This window comes from Ranitomeya imitator, chromosome 3 (assembly GCF_032444005.1).
Source record: "Ranitomeya imitator isolate aRanImi1 chromosome 3, aRanImi1.pri, whole genome shotgun sequence".
Lineage (NCBI taxonomy): Eukaryota > Metazoa > Chordata > Amphibia > Anura > Dendrobatidae > Ranitomeya > Ranitomeya imitator.
Window position 1 is genome coordinate 811672205 of NC_091284.1, and position 15402 is coordinate 811687606.

The 15402-nt window shown below is 43.8% G+C and overlaps 1 protein-coding gene across 2 annotated transcripts in view; it reads right to left on the reverse strand.

Moving 5' to 3' along the window:
• Positions 1-4628: 4628 nt before the first annotated feature.
• CCDC81 (coiled-coil domain containing 81) overlaps positions 4629-15402 on the reverse strand; it is a 79021-nt gene continuing 68247 nt past the window's right edge. For both annotated transcript variants that reach the window (XM_069759278.1, XM_069759279.1), the window contains exons 11-16: positions 12761-12868; positions 10050-10219; positions 8144-8222; positions 7666-7892; positions 5368-5493; positions 4629-4888 (exon numbers count right to left, since the gene is read on the reverse strand). In XM_069759278.1, coding sequence (XP_069615379.1) covers positions 4750-4888; positions 5368-5493; positions 7666-7892; positions 8144-8222; positions 10050-10219; positions 12761-12868 — 849 coding nt within the window. In that variant the 3' untranslated portion in view covers positions 4629-4749. The remainder of the gene's footprint in view (positions 4889-5367; positions 5494-7665; positions 7893-8143; positions 8223-10049; positions 10220-12760; positions 12869-15402) is intronic.

Below are 15402 nucleotides of genomic sequence, written 5' to 3' on the forward strand. Positions count from 1 at the left end.
AGAGTAAATGTGTAAGGAGGAAAACTAGGCCTCGTAACCAGGCAGGAATACCTATAGCAACCAATGCAGCTTTCATTTTTCCCAGTGTAATCTGACTGGTTGCTATGGACAACACTGCCTTTTTCTGTCTGCCTTGGGTTTTTATACACAAGGTTTTTAGTCAAATATTCTCCGTCAAAATTAAGTTTTATTTATTTTTCACATTTTTTTTGTCAAAAATCACCATTCTTTTGTGTTACTTCAATGTTAAAGGGTTAGAAAAACATGGCTGCTTCATTCCTATACATGGGTCGTGACTGGTATTTCAGCTTAACTCCATTGACATGAATGGGTCTGACCTGTAATACCGCACCCGACCTGTGAACAGGAGTGGCACTGTTATGATTTTTCCAATCCTGGACAACTCCTCAGCAGCTCTAGGCCGACCCTACAGGTGGTCATGGACTATAGATGTCCCGTACATACCACCCCCAAGTCACTTAGTGACGTGTTAATTTTGATACTTGGAAAAAAGTATGTTGGTTCTTTTGTGGGGTAGCGGTGGGGATAAGAGGCCGCCAGACCCTTTTATCGCCTCTTATCAATAGGGTAAATATTGAATCTGTGATATCTGTGTGGTTCGCCGGACTTTTGTACGTCTTACGTCTGTGGCCGGTTGTACCCGACATTGTGTCACTTATTGTCTTCTGTCCTGTACATTAGCGGCCGAGTCTTTACACATTTCTAATTGTGTACAAGGCATTTGTCATTTCCTTAGTATTAGGGTTTGCTGACCGTCCATCAATGGAGGACCCCCATATTGAAGTGTGTGAGTTTTGTCCTTCTTGCTTGTCTTCACGCTAAAAAATGAGATTTTCAGCTGGCGGAAGATATAGCCTATTGGTGTAAAATACTTTGTGCTCATAACCAAATTGTAGCACGTAACCCCAAGCCTTACGCTCCGCCTCTCCACCATCTTTAAGCCCCGCCTCTAATATCTGCAGACTACTTGAGATTCCTTAAAGGGGTTTTCCAAGAAAATAAAAAATGTAAAGAAAGAGAAATAATATCAAAATGAATAAATTCCTAACTAATTAGGAAATCACATTTATCTTGGGAGGTAATCACTATAGTATATTAAAATGGCCGTCGTCTTATTGCACTGACAGAAACCTGTACAACTGTAGAATGAGAGGCGCTTGTGAGCATGTGCAGTAGGAAGTTCCACCCCTCCAATCATGTGTATGAAGGTGAAATACAGAAGAAAACAGTGCTGAGGTAACAAGAGGCTGCTCACACTGCTGTCCACCCTGCCTATCTGATCCAATACTGGTGATCTCAGGGGTGCTGAGATAAGGAGAGGCTGCTCACACTGCTGTCCACCCTGCCTATCTGATCCAATACTGGTGATCTCAAGGGTGCTGAGGTAAGGAGAGGCGGCTCACACTGCTGTCCACCCTGCCTATCTGATCCAATACTAGTGATCTCAGGGGTTGTGAGATAAGAAGAGGCCGCTCACGCTGCTGTCCACCCTATCTTATCCAATACTGGAGATACCAGGAGTTCTGAGGTAAGAAAAAACTCACATTGCTGTTCAACAGGTCTATTTGATCTATAGCTGGATATATCATGGGTGGTGATGTAAGAAGAGGCTGCTTACACTGCTATTAAACCTATATAATGGGTGGACAGCAGAGTGAGCAGCCTATTCTTACTTCAGCACTCCTGGTATCTCCAGTATGAGATCAGATAAACAGGATGGACAGAGGTGAGCAGCCTCTTCTTACCTCAGCACCACTGGTATCTCCACTATGAGATCAGATATACAAGGTGGACAGCAGTGTAAGCAGCCTCTACTGTCCTTAAAATTCCTGGTATCTCCAATATGAGATCAGATAGATATGGTGGATTGCAATGTGACTGTCCTTGACATTTCTGTGGACAGCAGTGTGAGAAGCCTCTACTGTCCTTGACATTCCTGGCATCTCCAGTATGAGATCAGATAGATGGTGTGGACAGCAGTGTGAGCAGCCTCTCCTTATCTCAACTCTCCTGGTATCTCCAGTATTATATAAGATAGACAAGGTGAACAGCAGTGTGAGCAGCCTCTCCTTATCTCAACTCCCCTGGTATCTCCAGTATTAGATCAGATAGACAGGGTGGACAGCAGTGTGAGCAGCTTCTTCTTACCTCAGCACCCCTGATATCTCCAGTATTATGTCAGATAGACAGGGTGGACAGCAGTGTGAGCAGCTTCTTCTTACTTCAGCACCCCTGGTATCTCCAGTATTAGATCAGATAGACAGGGTGGACAGCAGTGTGAGCAGCTTCTTCTTATCTCAGCACCCCTGATATCTCCAGTATTATATCAGATAGACAGGGTGGACAGCAGTGTGAGCAGCCTCCTATTACCTCAGCACCGCTGGTATCTCCAGGATGAGATCAAACAGACAGGGGGGACAGCAGTGTTAGCAGGCTCTCTTTACCTCAGCACTCCTGATATCTCCAGTATTGGGTTAAAATATTCTTCCATCTTCCAATACATGAAGGAAGGGGATGGATCTTGTTCACAAGCACTTGTCCAAGCATCCTAGGACAGGTTTCTCTTAGTGTCACAAAACGAATGTGATTTTCTAATTAAAGATATTTACAAATGTATCGATAATGACATTTCCTTTATTTATTTTTTCTGTTCTCAGAGAACCCCTTTAATCCAATGTCAGGATTCTTAGCCCTTGTGATGGTAACGTGTATAATGCACTGACTTCCTATGTGACCGAATGTTTCTCTGATACTCGGACCACCGGGAAACTTTTATACTTGTAACTCCTTTTAAAATAAACCTTCTTCTTTTAGATGACTCTCTGTACGGCGTCTGAGACCTTGTGTCTCCGTCACTGATGTCTTTTTTGTGGTTTTATATTTCGGCTCCCGGTACATTTACAGCAAGTCGTTCCTGTGTAATGCTTTTTATATAAACTTGGTCAAAATACTTTCTGGCTGGCGTTTACACGTTAGTTCGAGGGATAGATTAAGGTTTCAGGCATTCGCTACATGAAGGATCTTGTCTGTTGCACCAACAGGGCCCTCATGAACTTCTTGCCTTTGCGGAAAGAGGCTGGTCAGCAATTGACGTTTGATAATTATTAATTAAATGACAACATCGGATGCTGTGTTCGGGGGCATGCATTGAGGGACGGCCCCAGAGCAAAATCATAAAAGGTCTCTATCCCCTAAGCCAGTGTTCCCCAAGTTCGGTCCTCAACAGCCACCAATGGGTCATGTTTTCAGGTTTTTTTTTTTTAGTATTGCCCAGGTGAGAATTCCATCATCTAAACAGGCAACAATTCCATCACCTGGGCCATTCTAAGGAAATCCTGAAAACACGACCTGTTGGTGGCTCTTGAGGACTGGAGTTGGGGAACACTGCTCTAAGCCTTTGCTAACCAGTGACTTAAAGGGCGCTCATCTTACCAATCTATACTTGGTGACATTGGTGGTCTACAGAAGAACAGGTCTGATCACCTCGTAGTGTCACCTAAGTACAGGAATTTGGGGGTTCTACCCACTCTGACCTGCTGAAGAACGCCGCACGGAGTGGATCTTAGGCTTAGAATTTGGGGTAGATCTCGAGAATCCATGAATCGTGTCCCACGTTCACTCAATATCTTAGACAGTCCGTAGCCCTGTCGTATTGAGGGAATCATTTGGAGGAGTCGACTTTGCACCGGTAGCACAGCTGCAGTTTGTTACAATGGGTCGGTGATGGTAAAAACACGTGGCACCAGGTCATAGATTTGTGATACTCCATTAAGCTCAGAATGGATTGCCGAGGGTCATAGAACCAACGCGCAGCTAAGAATCTTTTCTAGTGTTTTACACTTTTTTTAGACAAACTTTTTTCTGAAATTTCAAGATCGTGACATGTACAGTATATGACGCCTAAAGCTGACTCCGTGCATAATGGGCAGTAGCTGTAGAACGCCACTAGCTTAAAGGGGTATTCTGTTGAGAAGTTAGCACCGATCTGAAGACTGGGGCACTATCATCTCCCTTAGGGCTCGCTCACACTAGTACATAACATGGCCAAGTGCTGTCTGATGTTGTATCATATAGCACTATAGCACAGAGACAATGGAGAAGATGGAGAAATTAAGTTCTCCATCTTGGCACTTGTGCTGTGATTGGAGAATCGGATCACAGTGAGGTGACGCTCAGATCAAATTCTGACAGAGTTTGAGCCGAGTGTCATTCACATAATCGGCCTCGATTCTCTCTGATGAGAGAATATATACGGCAGTGTGAGCGGACCCCTAGAATGGAGATGGTAATGTGTAGTCTCGCCCCATTCATTCTCTATGGACTGCGGAGCTCTGCGCTTTGGCTTTTTTTGGCAGTCCTGATAGAGAATTAATGAAACGGTGGAAAGCATGAGCGCTGTGCTCCATTCTGAGATAATATCCACGTTTCAGACATTCAGGTTCAATAAACGACTGTTATAAAGTGGAGTCAAGTTAATCCTCTGTTAATGAATAGGAGGGCTAATTGGATTTCTTCCTCTGAAAGGACTAATCTGCCTTCAGGACCACAATGTCTTTGGTGCTGCTGCAGATCGCATTAATTACATTTATTCTTGGCGCAGGCAGAGATGGAGTTGTAGGACGGACGGGTCTTTTTATTTGGGTTTTATAATTAGTATGCAGACTCCCATCATTGTAAATAACTACAACTGCACAAGGCACAATCACAACTGTGGACAGGAGGACGGCGTCACACCATGAGCCGGGATCCGGGGATATATCTGGACTCGCACCACACGTTGGTCTCTCCGCAGTTGGATGTGCGTCTCTTACATTGGAAGCAGCGGCGGTACTTCTCGAACTGATCTAGAAGGAGCTCGCCTCGGGCCCTGGACGGAAGAAGAAGACAGGTTACAGCAGTGTGGCAGAAGGGTTTTTAGTCTCCTCATCTCGGCATGCTTGGCATGTCAATCTCCGCAAGGAGAAATTAAACTTCTTAGACTCCTAAGGTGAAGTGCGAAATGTGCAGCTCAACCTCTTTATGTACATATGGATATCCTCAAAGGAAATTCAACATGGGAACGTACCCTTAAAGGGTTTCGCTCATATCCCCTTCTTCAGGCGCGCACTGCTCCCCGGCCTCCCAGCTCCCTCATCACTGGGGGCTGTGCACTCCTGAAGACTGGCAGTCCAAACTAAGCAGCAGCATGAGAGAAGTGTACTGGATCCAGTCAGCTGAAGAGCAGATCCTGTGCGCGCTCCTGCACTAGGAGACCGAGCGCTCTGCTATTTTACCCATCTGATAAGATCAGGGGTTGCCTCGCTTCTGCCGATGAAGAGGAGGAGACGGCACGGCTGCCGCACTTACTGCAGGTAGAGCTCCTCCTTGTGTTCCTTCTGTCTCTTTATTTCTGAGCTCCTTGTCCAGTCTTCCTGTAACACCTTCTGTAATCTGTGAATCTTCTCGAACTCCGCCGCTCGATCTGACAACAACCTGCGGCAGAGGAGTAAGAAACAGCAGCGATGTCAGGAGATTTCTACCCGCTCTGCCCTCTCACCGCCTGGAAATGATGGCAGTACATGAAGTACTGATTCCCTTTATTATCCTGTAAACACTGCCAGCACAGATAGTATTACCTCCCGCCCTCTGCCTGTAAATTATGCCGGTACAGATAGTACTGTGTCCCTGCTCCACCATATAAAGAAAGTGGATACAGTACAGATAGTGCTGCATTCCTTTCTCGCCCTGATAATGCTGTAGTTACAGATAGTATTACCTCCCTTTCTATTCCTGTAATTGCTAGTATTACCTCCTTGCCTCTGCCTATAATTTATGCAGGTACACATAGTAAGAAGGAACATAAACCAGCTCACCCGTGATACTGCAACCAAACCTCGGGAGCACGGACCCGCTGTGTCCAGGCGTACAAGATCCAAGAAAAGAAAGGAATGTCCAGCTTCACCGAGTCCATAAAAAAGCGTTTTCTTTATTAACAAACTTTAAACATGGAGGATACAGACTTCAGCACAACCATATGGGTAAGAATCTCAACGCGTTTCTGGAGACTAGGCTCCAGTCTCCAGAAACGCGTTGAGATTCTTACCCATATGGTTGTGCTGAAGTCTGTATCCTCCATGTTTAAAGTTTGTTAATAAGGAAAACGCTTTTTTATGGACTCGGTGAAGCTGGACATTCTTTTCTTTTCTTAGGTACACATAGTACTGTATCCCTGTCTCTCCATGTAAATTATGCAGGTACAAATAATCCTGCTTCCCTTACTCATTCTGTAAATGCAATAGGCACAGATAGTATTTCCTCCCTTTCTCACCCTGTAAATGCTGTAGGCACAGATAGTATTACCTCCTTTTCTCACCATGTAAATGCTGTAGGCATAGATAGTATTACCTCCTTTTCTCACTCTGTAAATGCTGTAGGCACAGATAGTATTTGCTCCCTTTCTCACCCTGTAAATGCTGTAGGCACAGATAGTATTTGCTCCCTTTCTCATCCTTTAAAAGCTCAAGGTTGCAGACAGAATTAACTTCTTCTCTCACTTTGTAAATGCCGTAGGCACACATAGTATTACCTCCCTTTCTCACCCTGTAAATGCTGTAGGCACAGATAGTATTTCCTCCCTTTCTCACCCTGTAAATGCTGTAGGCACAGATAGTATTACCTCCCTTTCTCACCCTGTAAATGCTGTAGGCACAGATAGTATTTGCTCCCTTTCTCACCCTTTAAAAGCTCAAGGTTACAGACAGAATTAACTTCTCTCACTCTGTAAATGCCGTAGGCACACATAGTATTTCCTCCCTTTCTCACCCTGTAAATGCTGTAGGCACAGATAGTATTTCCTCCCTTTCTCACCCTGTAAATGCTGTAGGCACAGATAGTATTACCTCCCTTTCTCACCCTGTAAATGCTGTAGGCACAGATAGTATTTCCTCCCTGTCTCACCCTGTAAATGCTGTAGGCACAGATAGTATTACCTCCCCTTCTCACCCTGTAAATGCTGTAGGCACAGATAGTATTACCTCCCTTTCTCACCCTGTAAATGCTGTAGGCACAGATAGTATTACCTCCCTTTCTCAACCTGTAAATGCTGTAGGCACAGATAGTATTACCTCCCTTTCTCACTCTTTAAGTACATTAGGCCCAGATAGTATTACCTCCCCTTTTCACCCTATAAATGCTGTAGGCACAGATAGTATTACCTCCCTTTCTCACCCTTTAAATTCTGTAGGCACAGATAGTATTACCTCAAGTTCTCATCCTGTAAATGTTGTGGGCACATGTAGTATTTCCTCTCTTTCTCACCCTTTAAATGCTCAAGGCACAGGCAGTATTACTTCCTTTCTCACTATGTAAGTACATTAGTCACAGATAGTACTAGCTCATTGGCTCTGCCTATAAATTATTCAGGTACAGATAGTACTGTCTCCTGGTCTCTCCATGTAAATTATACAGGTACAAATAATCCTGCTTCCCTTTCGCACTCTGGAAATGCTGTAGGCACAACTACCCTGCCTCCCTGTAAATTACTCAGGCATACACTTATTAAAATGCAGTCCCTACCTCCATTCCTCCTTAAATAAGGTTGGTGAGTAAATCATTGCACATTTCTTGGCTAGTCTCTCTTTCTGCACACGTTACGTCTGTATATACCGTTCTTTTGAGCGCTGTAACATGTCGGCTTCCTTCCTCTGCTGCACCAGGTCGTTGAGCACGGCCAGGCGTTTCCGTTCTGCTGCGGCTTGTAGCTGGTGCCGGTACACCTCCTGTGCCCGCCGCTTCCCGTCCACCAGTTTGTCATTGGTCATATCATTCTGGCCAAATACTGGTTCTGTGTTCTCCGTCGCAGGTGGCGGAGCAAAACCGGGCTTCATTTTCACCTACATCAATAGCAAATATGGATTTTTTATTATCGGAAAGGACGATATGGGAGTGTGGAAAGGTAGTGTCGGAACCGGCTCCATGGGAATGTTGGAAAATTGAAGGTTAACTAGTACATGGGGCTTATCTGCAATACCGCACACAGCCTGACGACATGAGTGGCGCTGTTTCTGGAAGTCCAGCTAGCTTGGAAGATCGGCAGTCATGGGTGAGGGTTTAATGGGTGTAGGCCTAGCCATATTCATCTTACCTGCGTGTCCAGGGCGTTCTTGTAGCACACAACCTGTTCAGCTTTCTCCCTTAAATATTTAGACCGCTGAGCGGCCAACCTAGAAGGTAAGATACAGAGCAATATGAGGGACTGGTCCGACTAGTAATAGTCAGCCCACCAGACAGATATTTTGTCTTTGGATATAAATCGCTGACAGCAAAGCAGAGATCTTAAAAATAAAATATTGAATTGTTGAACTTTTTCTGTTATATCGGTATAGAAATGGGTAAAAAAATGCAAAAGATTTCATGCTGTGTATTCGCTTGCAGCAGTTTACAGTGCCAGATTTTAAGAAATGTCATGTACATGCTGCGAAATGTATCTGCAATGTGAATTGGCCAATGCTGAGGATGGTCAGCACATCACTGCCACAGCCATTGTCCCTACTCTGAAACGCAGCGTCATCAGAGACGTCCGTTTCAGGGGCTAGGCTAGTTCCCGTTGTCTATTCCGACGTATGCTCAGTACTACTTCCCTTCGTACTGCGCATTCTTTTCCGTGCACAGTGATAGTGCGCTTCTTCGTCAGCTCTAATTAGAAGCAGCGACATGGCAACAGAGCGCACTGTCAGTGTTCATTGGAAGGAGAATACAAGCTAATAGTGCCGCCCAGAAACAGATGCCACCTTAGGCAGCAGGGCTGATCTCTGCTCACCGCCTTACAATGTGCATTGACAGTGCGCTCTACTGCTTGCTCGTCACTTCTAATTAGAGCCAGTGAGGGAGCGCACTGTCACTGTGCAGTTAGAAGAATATTGCACATTAAGAAGGGAGCTTGTACAGAGCATACCTTGGAATGGACAACCGATGCATCCTCAGTACAGCAGGAACTAGCTTAGCCCTGAAACGTTGGCCCCTCACGACGCTTTGTTTCAGGGTGGGGGTAGAGCCTGCGGCAGTGACCACAGTTTCTGCCCCCTGATAATGTTCCTTTTGAGTATCCCAGCATGCACTGGGGTTTCACAAACGAAGCGACATCAAAACGGAAATAGGTAAAAAAAAAAAAAATAAAGCACATTAGAAAGGGAAGGGATGGGACTTTTTAATTAAACCATATTAACAAAAAAAAATGCTATATTCTTAAAATAAATATAGAGACAATCAGGATGAAAATCAATAATAATTTTCGGACCACCCCTTTAAAGATTGTCATCAGTAAATATCAGAGCCTCTCTACCATATAATGTGGTGCACTTGTGTCTCACCATGCACATACTGCCATCTAGTGGTAGATTTGAGTAACGCAATTAAAAGTTTTGTCAAAACTTTTAATTGTGCATTTTCGGGTTTGAACATCAATCTAGAAGCCATATAATGTATAGAACATCTAATATCTAGTGAATCATATCTAATAATATGGATTCTATCATTTTAGGGCTGTGTTTCATAGTATAGTGTTAGTAAATTTCAAGCAGAATTATGAATGCAGCTCTGGCTGTGAACAGTGTAGATCACTTGATACGTCTAAAGAGCCGCACCAGATATTTTAATGATTGCAAAGCTATCCATTACTGTGCGCCTTTTATTTTTTTCTATTCTGGATCCACTTGATATAAAATAACCAGGTGAAGCTGCGAGATCTCAAGGCCATAAAAGAAGATAAAGATCTCGGAGCAAGAATCGGGATTCTATCAGATCTAGCCGAAACCTAAAGGCTAAGGGTCATAGAAGGTGCAGAATAGTGACAAATGATGTAGTGTCTCATATGTATCTGCGACTCAGCGGTGTAGCAGAGCTGACTTGGTGGTTTGGTGCAATGTGTTGTGACGTCATGATGTGTTATCGGCGGTTTTACACAGGACTGCATTATCAGAGCGTGTGGAAGCGGCAGCTGCGCCACACTGTACGCCAGTGACATGTACAGAAACTGGGAAAATAGACATTACTCTTCTGCAAGCTGGACTTGCTCGAGCCTGGCCAGCAAGTCCTGGTCCTGCTTCTCCTTCACTTCTTTGCCTCTTCTGTCGGCCATCTGCTTCGTCAGACAATGGTAGTACTGCTCTTGTCTCATTAAGGCTGGAGGGGTCAGTGGCCGCCTCTGGAAAATGTAGGATCTCTGCAGGAAGGAATATTGATCATTTAAAGCCACTGTGGACTTTTACTACCATTTATTTTCTGCCAATGCATCAAAAACGAACAACTTTGCAATCAGTCTTCATTAAAAAATTATACTGTATTGTCTATGCCAATCCCACGCTGTCAGGACGTTTCTTCATGGTCAGATTTAGAATCGGGGAATCTTTATATTTACTAATATGTATTACACAGCGGATACAGAAAGTATTCAGACCCCTTTACATTTTTCACTCTTTGTTTCGTTGCAGCCATTTTGTAAAATCAAAAAAGTTAATTTTTTCCCCATTAGTGTACACGCTGCACTCCATCTTGACTGACAAAGAACAGAAATGTAGAAATTTTTGCAAATTTAAAAAAAAAAAGAAAAACTGAAATATCACATGGCCATAAGTCTTCAGCCCCTTTGCTCAGTATTGGGTAGAAGCACCTTTTGAGCTCGTACAGCCATGAGTCTTCTTGGGAATGATGCAACAAGTTTTTCACCCCTGGATTTGGGGATCCTCGGCCATTCTTCCTTGCAGATCCTCTCCAGTTCCGTCAGGTTGGATGGTGAACGTTGGTGGACGCCATTTTCAGGTCTCTCCAGAGATGCTCCATTGGGTTTAGGTCAGGGCTCTGGCTGGGCCGGTCAAGAATGGTCACAGAGTTGTTCTGAAGCCGCTCCTTTGTTATTTTAGCTGTGTGCTTAGGGTCATTGTCTTGTTGGAAGGTGAACCTTCGGCCAAGTCTGAGGTCCCAAGCACTCTGGAAGAGGTTTTCATCCAGGATATCTCTGTACTTGGCCGCATTCATGTTCCCTTCAATGACAACCAGTCGTCCTGTCCCTGCAGCTGAGAAACACCCCCATAGCATGATGCTGCCACCACCATGCTTCACTGTGGGGATTGTATTGGGCAGGTGATGAGCAGTGCCTGGTTTTCTCCACACATACCGCTTAGAATTATTACCAAAGGTCTATCTTCATTTCATCAGACCAGAGAATCTTATTTCTCAGTCTGGGAGTCCTTCATGTGTTTTTTAGCAATCTCTATGCGGGCTTTCATATGTCTTGCACTGAGGAGAGGCTTCCGTCAGCCCACTCTGCCATAAAGACCCGACTGGTGGAGGGCTGCAGTGATAGTTGACTTTGTGTAACTTTCTCCCATCTCCCTACTGCATCTCTGGAGCTCAGCCACAGTGATCTTGGGGTTCTTCTTTACTTCTCACCAAGGCTCTTCTCCCACGATTGCTCAGTTTGGCTGGACGGCCAGGTCTAGGAAGACTTCTGGTGGTCCAAACTTCTTCCATTTAAGGATTATGGAGGCCACTGTGCTCTTAGGAACCTTGAGTACTGCAGAAATTCTTTTGTAACCTTGGCCAGATCTGTGCCTTGCCACAATTCTGTCTCTGAGCTCCTTGGCCAGTTCCTTTGACCTCATGATTCTCATTTGTTCTGACATGCACTGTGAGCTGTGAGGTCTTATATAGACAGGTGTGCGCCTTCCCAAATCAAGTCCTATCAGATTAATTACACACAGCTGGACTCCAATGAAGGAGTAGAACCATCTCAAGGAGGATCACAAGGAAATAGTTACATAGTTACATAGTTATTAAGGTTGAAGGAAGACTTTAAGTCCATCTAGTTCAACCCATAGCCTAACCTAACATGCCCTAACATGGACAGCAGGTGACTTACATATGAGTGTCTGAGCAAAGGGGCTGAAGACTTATGACCGTGTGATATTTCAGTTTTTCTTTTTTATTAAATTTGCAAAAATTACTATATTTCAGTTGTTTTTTTTTCACCAAATGGCTGCAATGAAACAAGAGTGAAAAATTTAAAGGGGTCTGAACACTTTCCGTACCGACTGTATGTATTTATTTTACTGAATGAGTGAGAATACAAGCATCTCATTACTCCCTGCATCTAATGTGAACACTTGTCGCCTCTGTGACCCTTAGGCTGGATTCAGACGGGTGTAAATCTTCCGCCCCAAACTTTCCGTCTCATAGGCACATATGGGGCTGTAAGTTTAGGTTGGGAGACCATGGAATATGCCGGTCTGAACCCGGCCATACTGGTATCTGGAGCATGGAGATTTTTGTTCTGTTCACTTCTGGTGATTTTATACAGACATGAGCATGTTATCAAAGACATAAGTGTCATAAATAGTCCCAATAAAAACAATTAAAATGTAGATCTACAAAGAGGCATCGTACCAACCGTAAGTGGATGTAATCACTATTACTGAGGTATAAGGTGGCAAGATAATTTTATTTAAATGAGTTATCCAGGCTTATGATACGGCGGACCGATCCCTGAAATAGATCATCAATATCATATCAGCGGATCCGACGCCACAACTGATCAGCTGTCGTCAGCTCTGCCGGTGACCATAAGAAGACGAAGAACAGAGTAGGAACAGCACAGCCCTGTTCCCAAAGCAAAGATCTACAGCCCCGCTCCTAATCACTAGATTACTAATATCATAAGCCCGGACCGCCCCTTTAAAGGTGACTCCAGATTTATTAAAGCTCTTACATAAAACTCGGTGCTCCTAGCATTCTGCCCGGTCCTGATGGCCTCTGCTACACCTCTGTTGTACGCGGCATCTTTCTCTCTCTGCTCTCGATTCACCTGAGCTTGTGCCTAATAAAAAGGTAGAAGAAATATAGTTTATTAGTGGAATTAATGTACACAAAGTTAAATTAATTCTTACATTTATTACAATACTTACCTTGAGTTACATCCTGTATTATACTCCAGAGCTGCACTCACTATTCTGCTGGTGCAGTCACTGTGTACATACATTATATTACTGATCCTGAGTTACATCCTGTATTATACCCCAGAGCTGCACTCACTATTCTGCTGGTGCAGTCACTGTGTACATACATTACATTACTGATCCTGAGTTACATCCTGTATTATACCCCAGAGCTGCACTCACTATTCTGCTGGTGCAGTCACTGTGTACATACATTACATTACTGATCCTGAGTTACATCCTGTATTATCCTCCAGAGCTGCACTCACTATTCTGCTGGTGCAGTCACTGTGTACATACATTACATTACTGATCCTGAGTTACATCCTGTATTATACTCCAGAGCTGCACTCACTATTCTGCTGGTGCAGTCACTGTGTACATACATTACTGATCCTGAGTTACATCCTGTATTATACCCCAGAGCTGCACTCACTATTCTGCTGGTGCAGTCACTGTGTACATACATTACTGATCCTGAGTTACATCCTGTATTATACTCCAGAGCTGCACTCACTATTCTGCTGGTGTAGTCACTGTGTACATACATTACTGATCCTGAGTTACATCCTGTATTATACTCCAGAGCTGCACTCACTATTCTGCTGGTGCAGTCACTGTGTACATACATTACATTACTGATCCTGAGTTATATCCTGTATTATACTTCAGAGCTGCACTCACTATTCTGCTGGTGCAGTCACTGTGTACATATATTACATTACTGATCCTGAGTTACATCCTGTATTATACTCCACAGCTGCACTCACTATTCTGCTGGTGCAGTCACTGTGTACATACATTACATTACTGATCCTGAGTTATATCCTGTATTATATCCCAGAGCTGCACTCACTATTCTGCTGGTACTGTCACTGTGTGCATATATTGCATTACTGATCCTGAGTTACATCCTGTATTATACCCCAGAGCTGCACTCACTATTCTGCTGGTGCAGTCACTGTGTACATACATTACATTACTGATACTGCGTTCCATCCTGTATTATACTCAAGAGCTGCACTCACTATTTTGCTGGTGCAGTCACTGTGTACATACATTACATTACTGATCCTGTACTGATCCTGAGTTACATCCTGTATTATGCTCCAGAGCTGCACTCACTATTCTGCTGGTGCAGTCACTGTGTACATACATTACATTACTGATCCTGAGTTACATCCTGTATTATACCCCAGAGCTGCACTCACTATTCTGCTGGTGCAGTCACTGTGTACATACATTACATTACTGATCCTGAGTTACATCCTGTATTATACTCCAGAGCTGCACTCACTATTCTGCTGGTGCAGTCACTGTGTACATGCATTACATTACTGATCCTGAGTTACTTCCTGTATTATACTCCAGAGCTGCACTCACTATTCTGCTGGTGCAGTCACTGTGTACATACATTACATTACTGATCCTGAGTTACATCCTGTATTATACGCCAGAGCTGCACTCACTATTCTGCTGGTGCAGTCACTGTGTACATACATTACATTACTGATCCTGAGTTACATCCTGTATTATACTCCAGAGCTGCACTCACTATTCTGCTGGTGTAGTCACTGTGTACATACATTACTGATCCTGAGTTACATCCTGTATTATACTCCAGAGCTGCACTCACTATTCTGCTGGTGCAGTCACTGTGTACATACATTACATTACTGATCCTGAGTTATATCCTGTATTATACTCCAGAGCTGCACTCACTATTCTGCTGGTGCAGTCACTGTGTACATACATTACATTACTGATCCTGAGTTACATCCTGTATTATACGCCAGAGCTGCACTCACTATTCTGCTGGTGCAGTCACTGTGTACATACATTACATTACTGATCCTGAGTTACATCCTGTATTATACTCCAGAGCTGCACTCACTATTCTGCTGGTGTAGTCACTGTGTACATACATTACTGATCCTGAGTTACATCCTGTATTATACTCCAGAGCTGCACTCACTATTCTGCTGGTGCAGTCACTGTGTACATACATTACATTACTGATCCTGAGTTATATCCTGTATTATACTCCAGAGCTGCACTCACTATTTTGCTGGTGCAGTCACTGTGTACATACATTACATTACTGATCCTGTACTGATCCTGAGTTACATCCTGTATTATGCTCCAGAGCTGCACTCACTATTCTGCTGGTGCAGTCACTGTGTACATACATTACATTACTGATCCTGAGTTACATCCTGTATTATACTCCAGAGCTGTACTCATTATTCTGCTGGTTCAGTCACTGTGTACATATATTACATTACTGATCCTGAGTTACATCCTGTATTATACCCCAGAGCTGCACTCACTATTCTGCTGGTGCAGTCACTGTGTACATACATTACATTACTGATCCTGAGTTACATCCTGTATTATATCCCAGAGCTGCACTCAC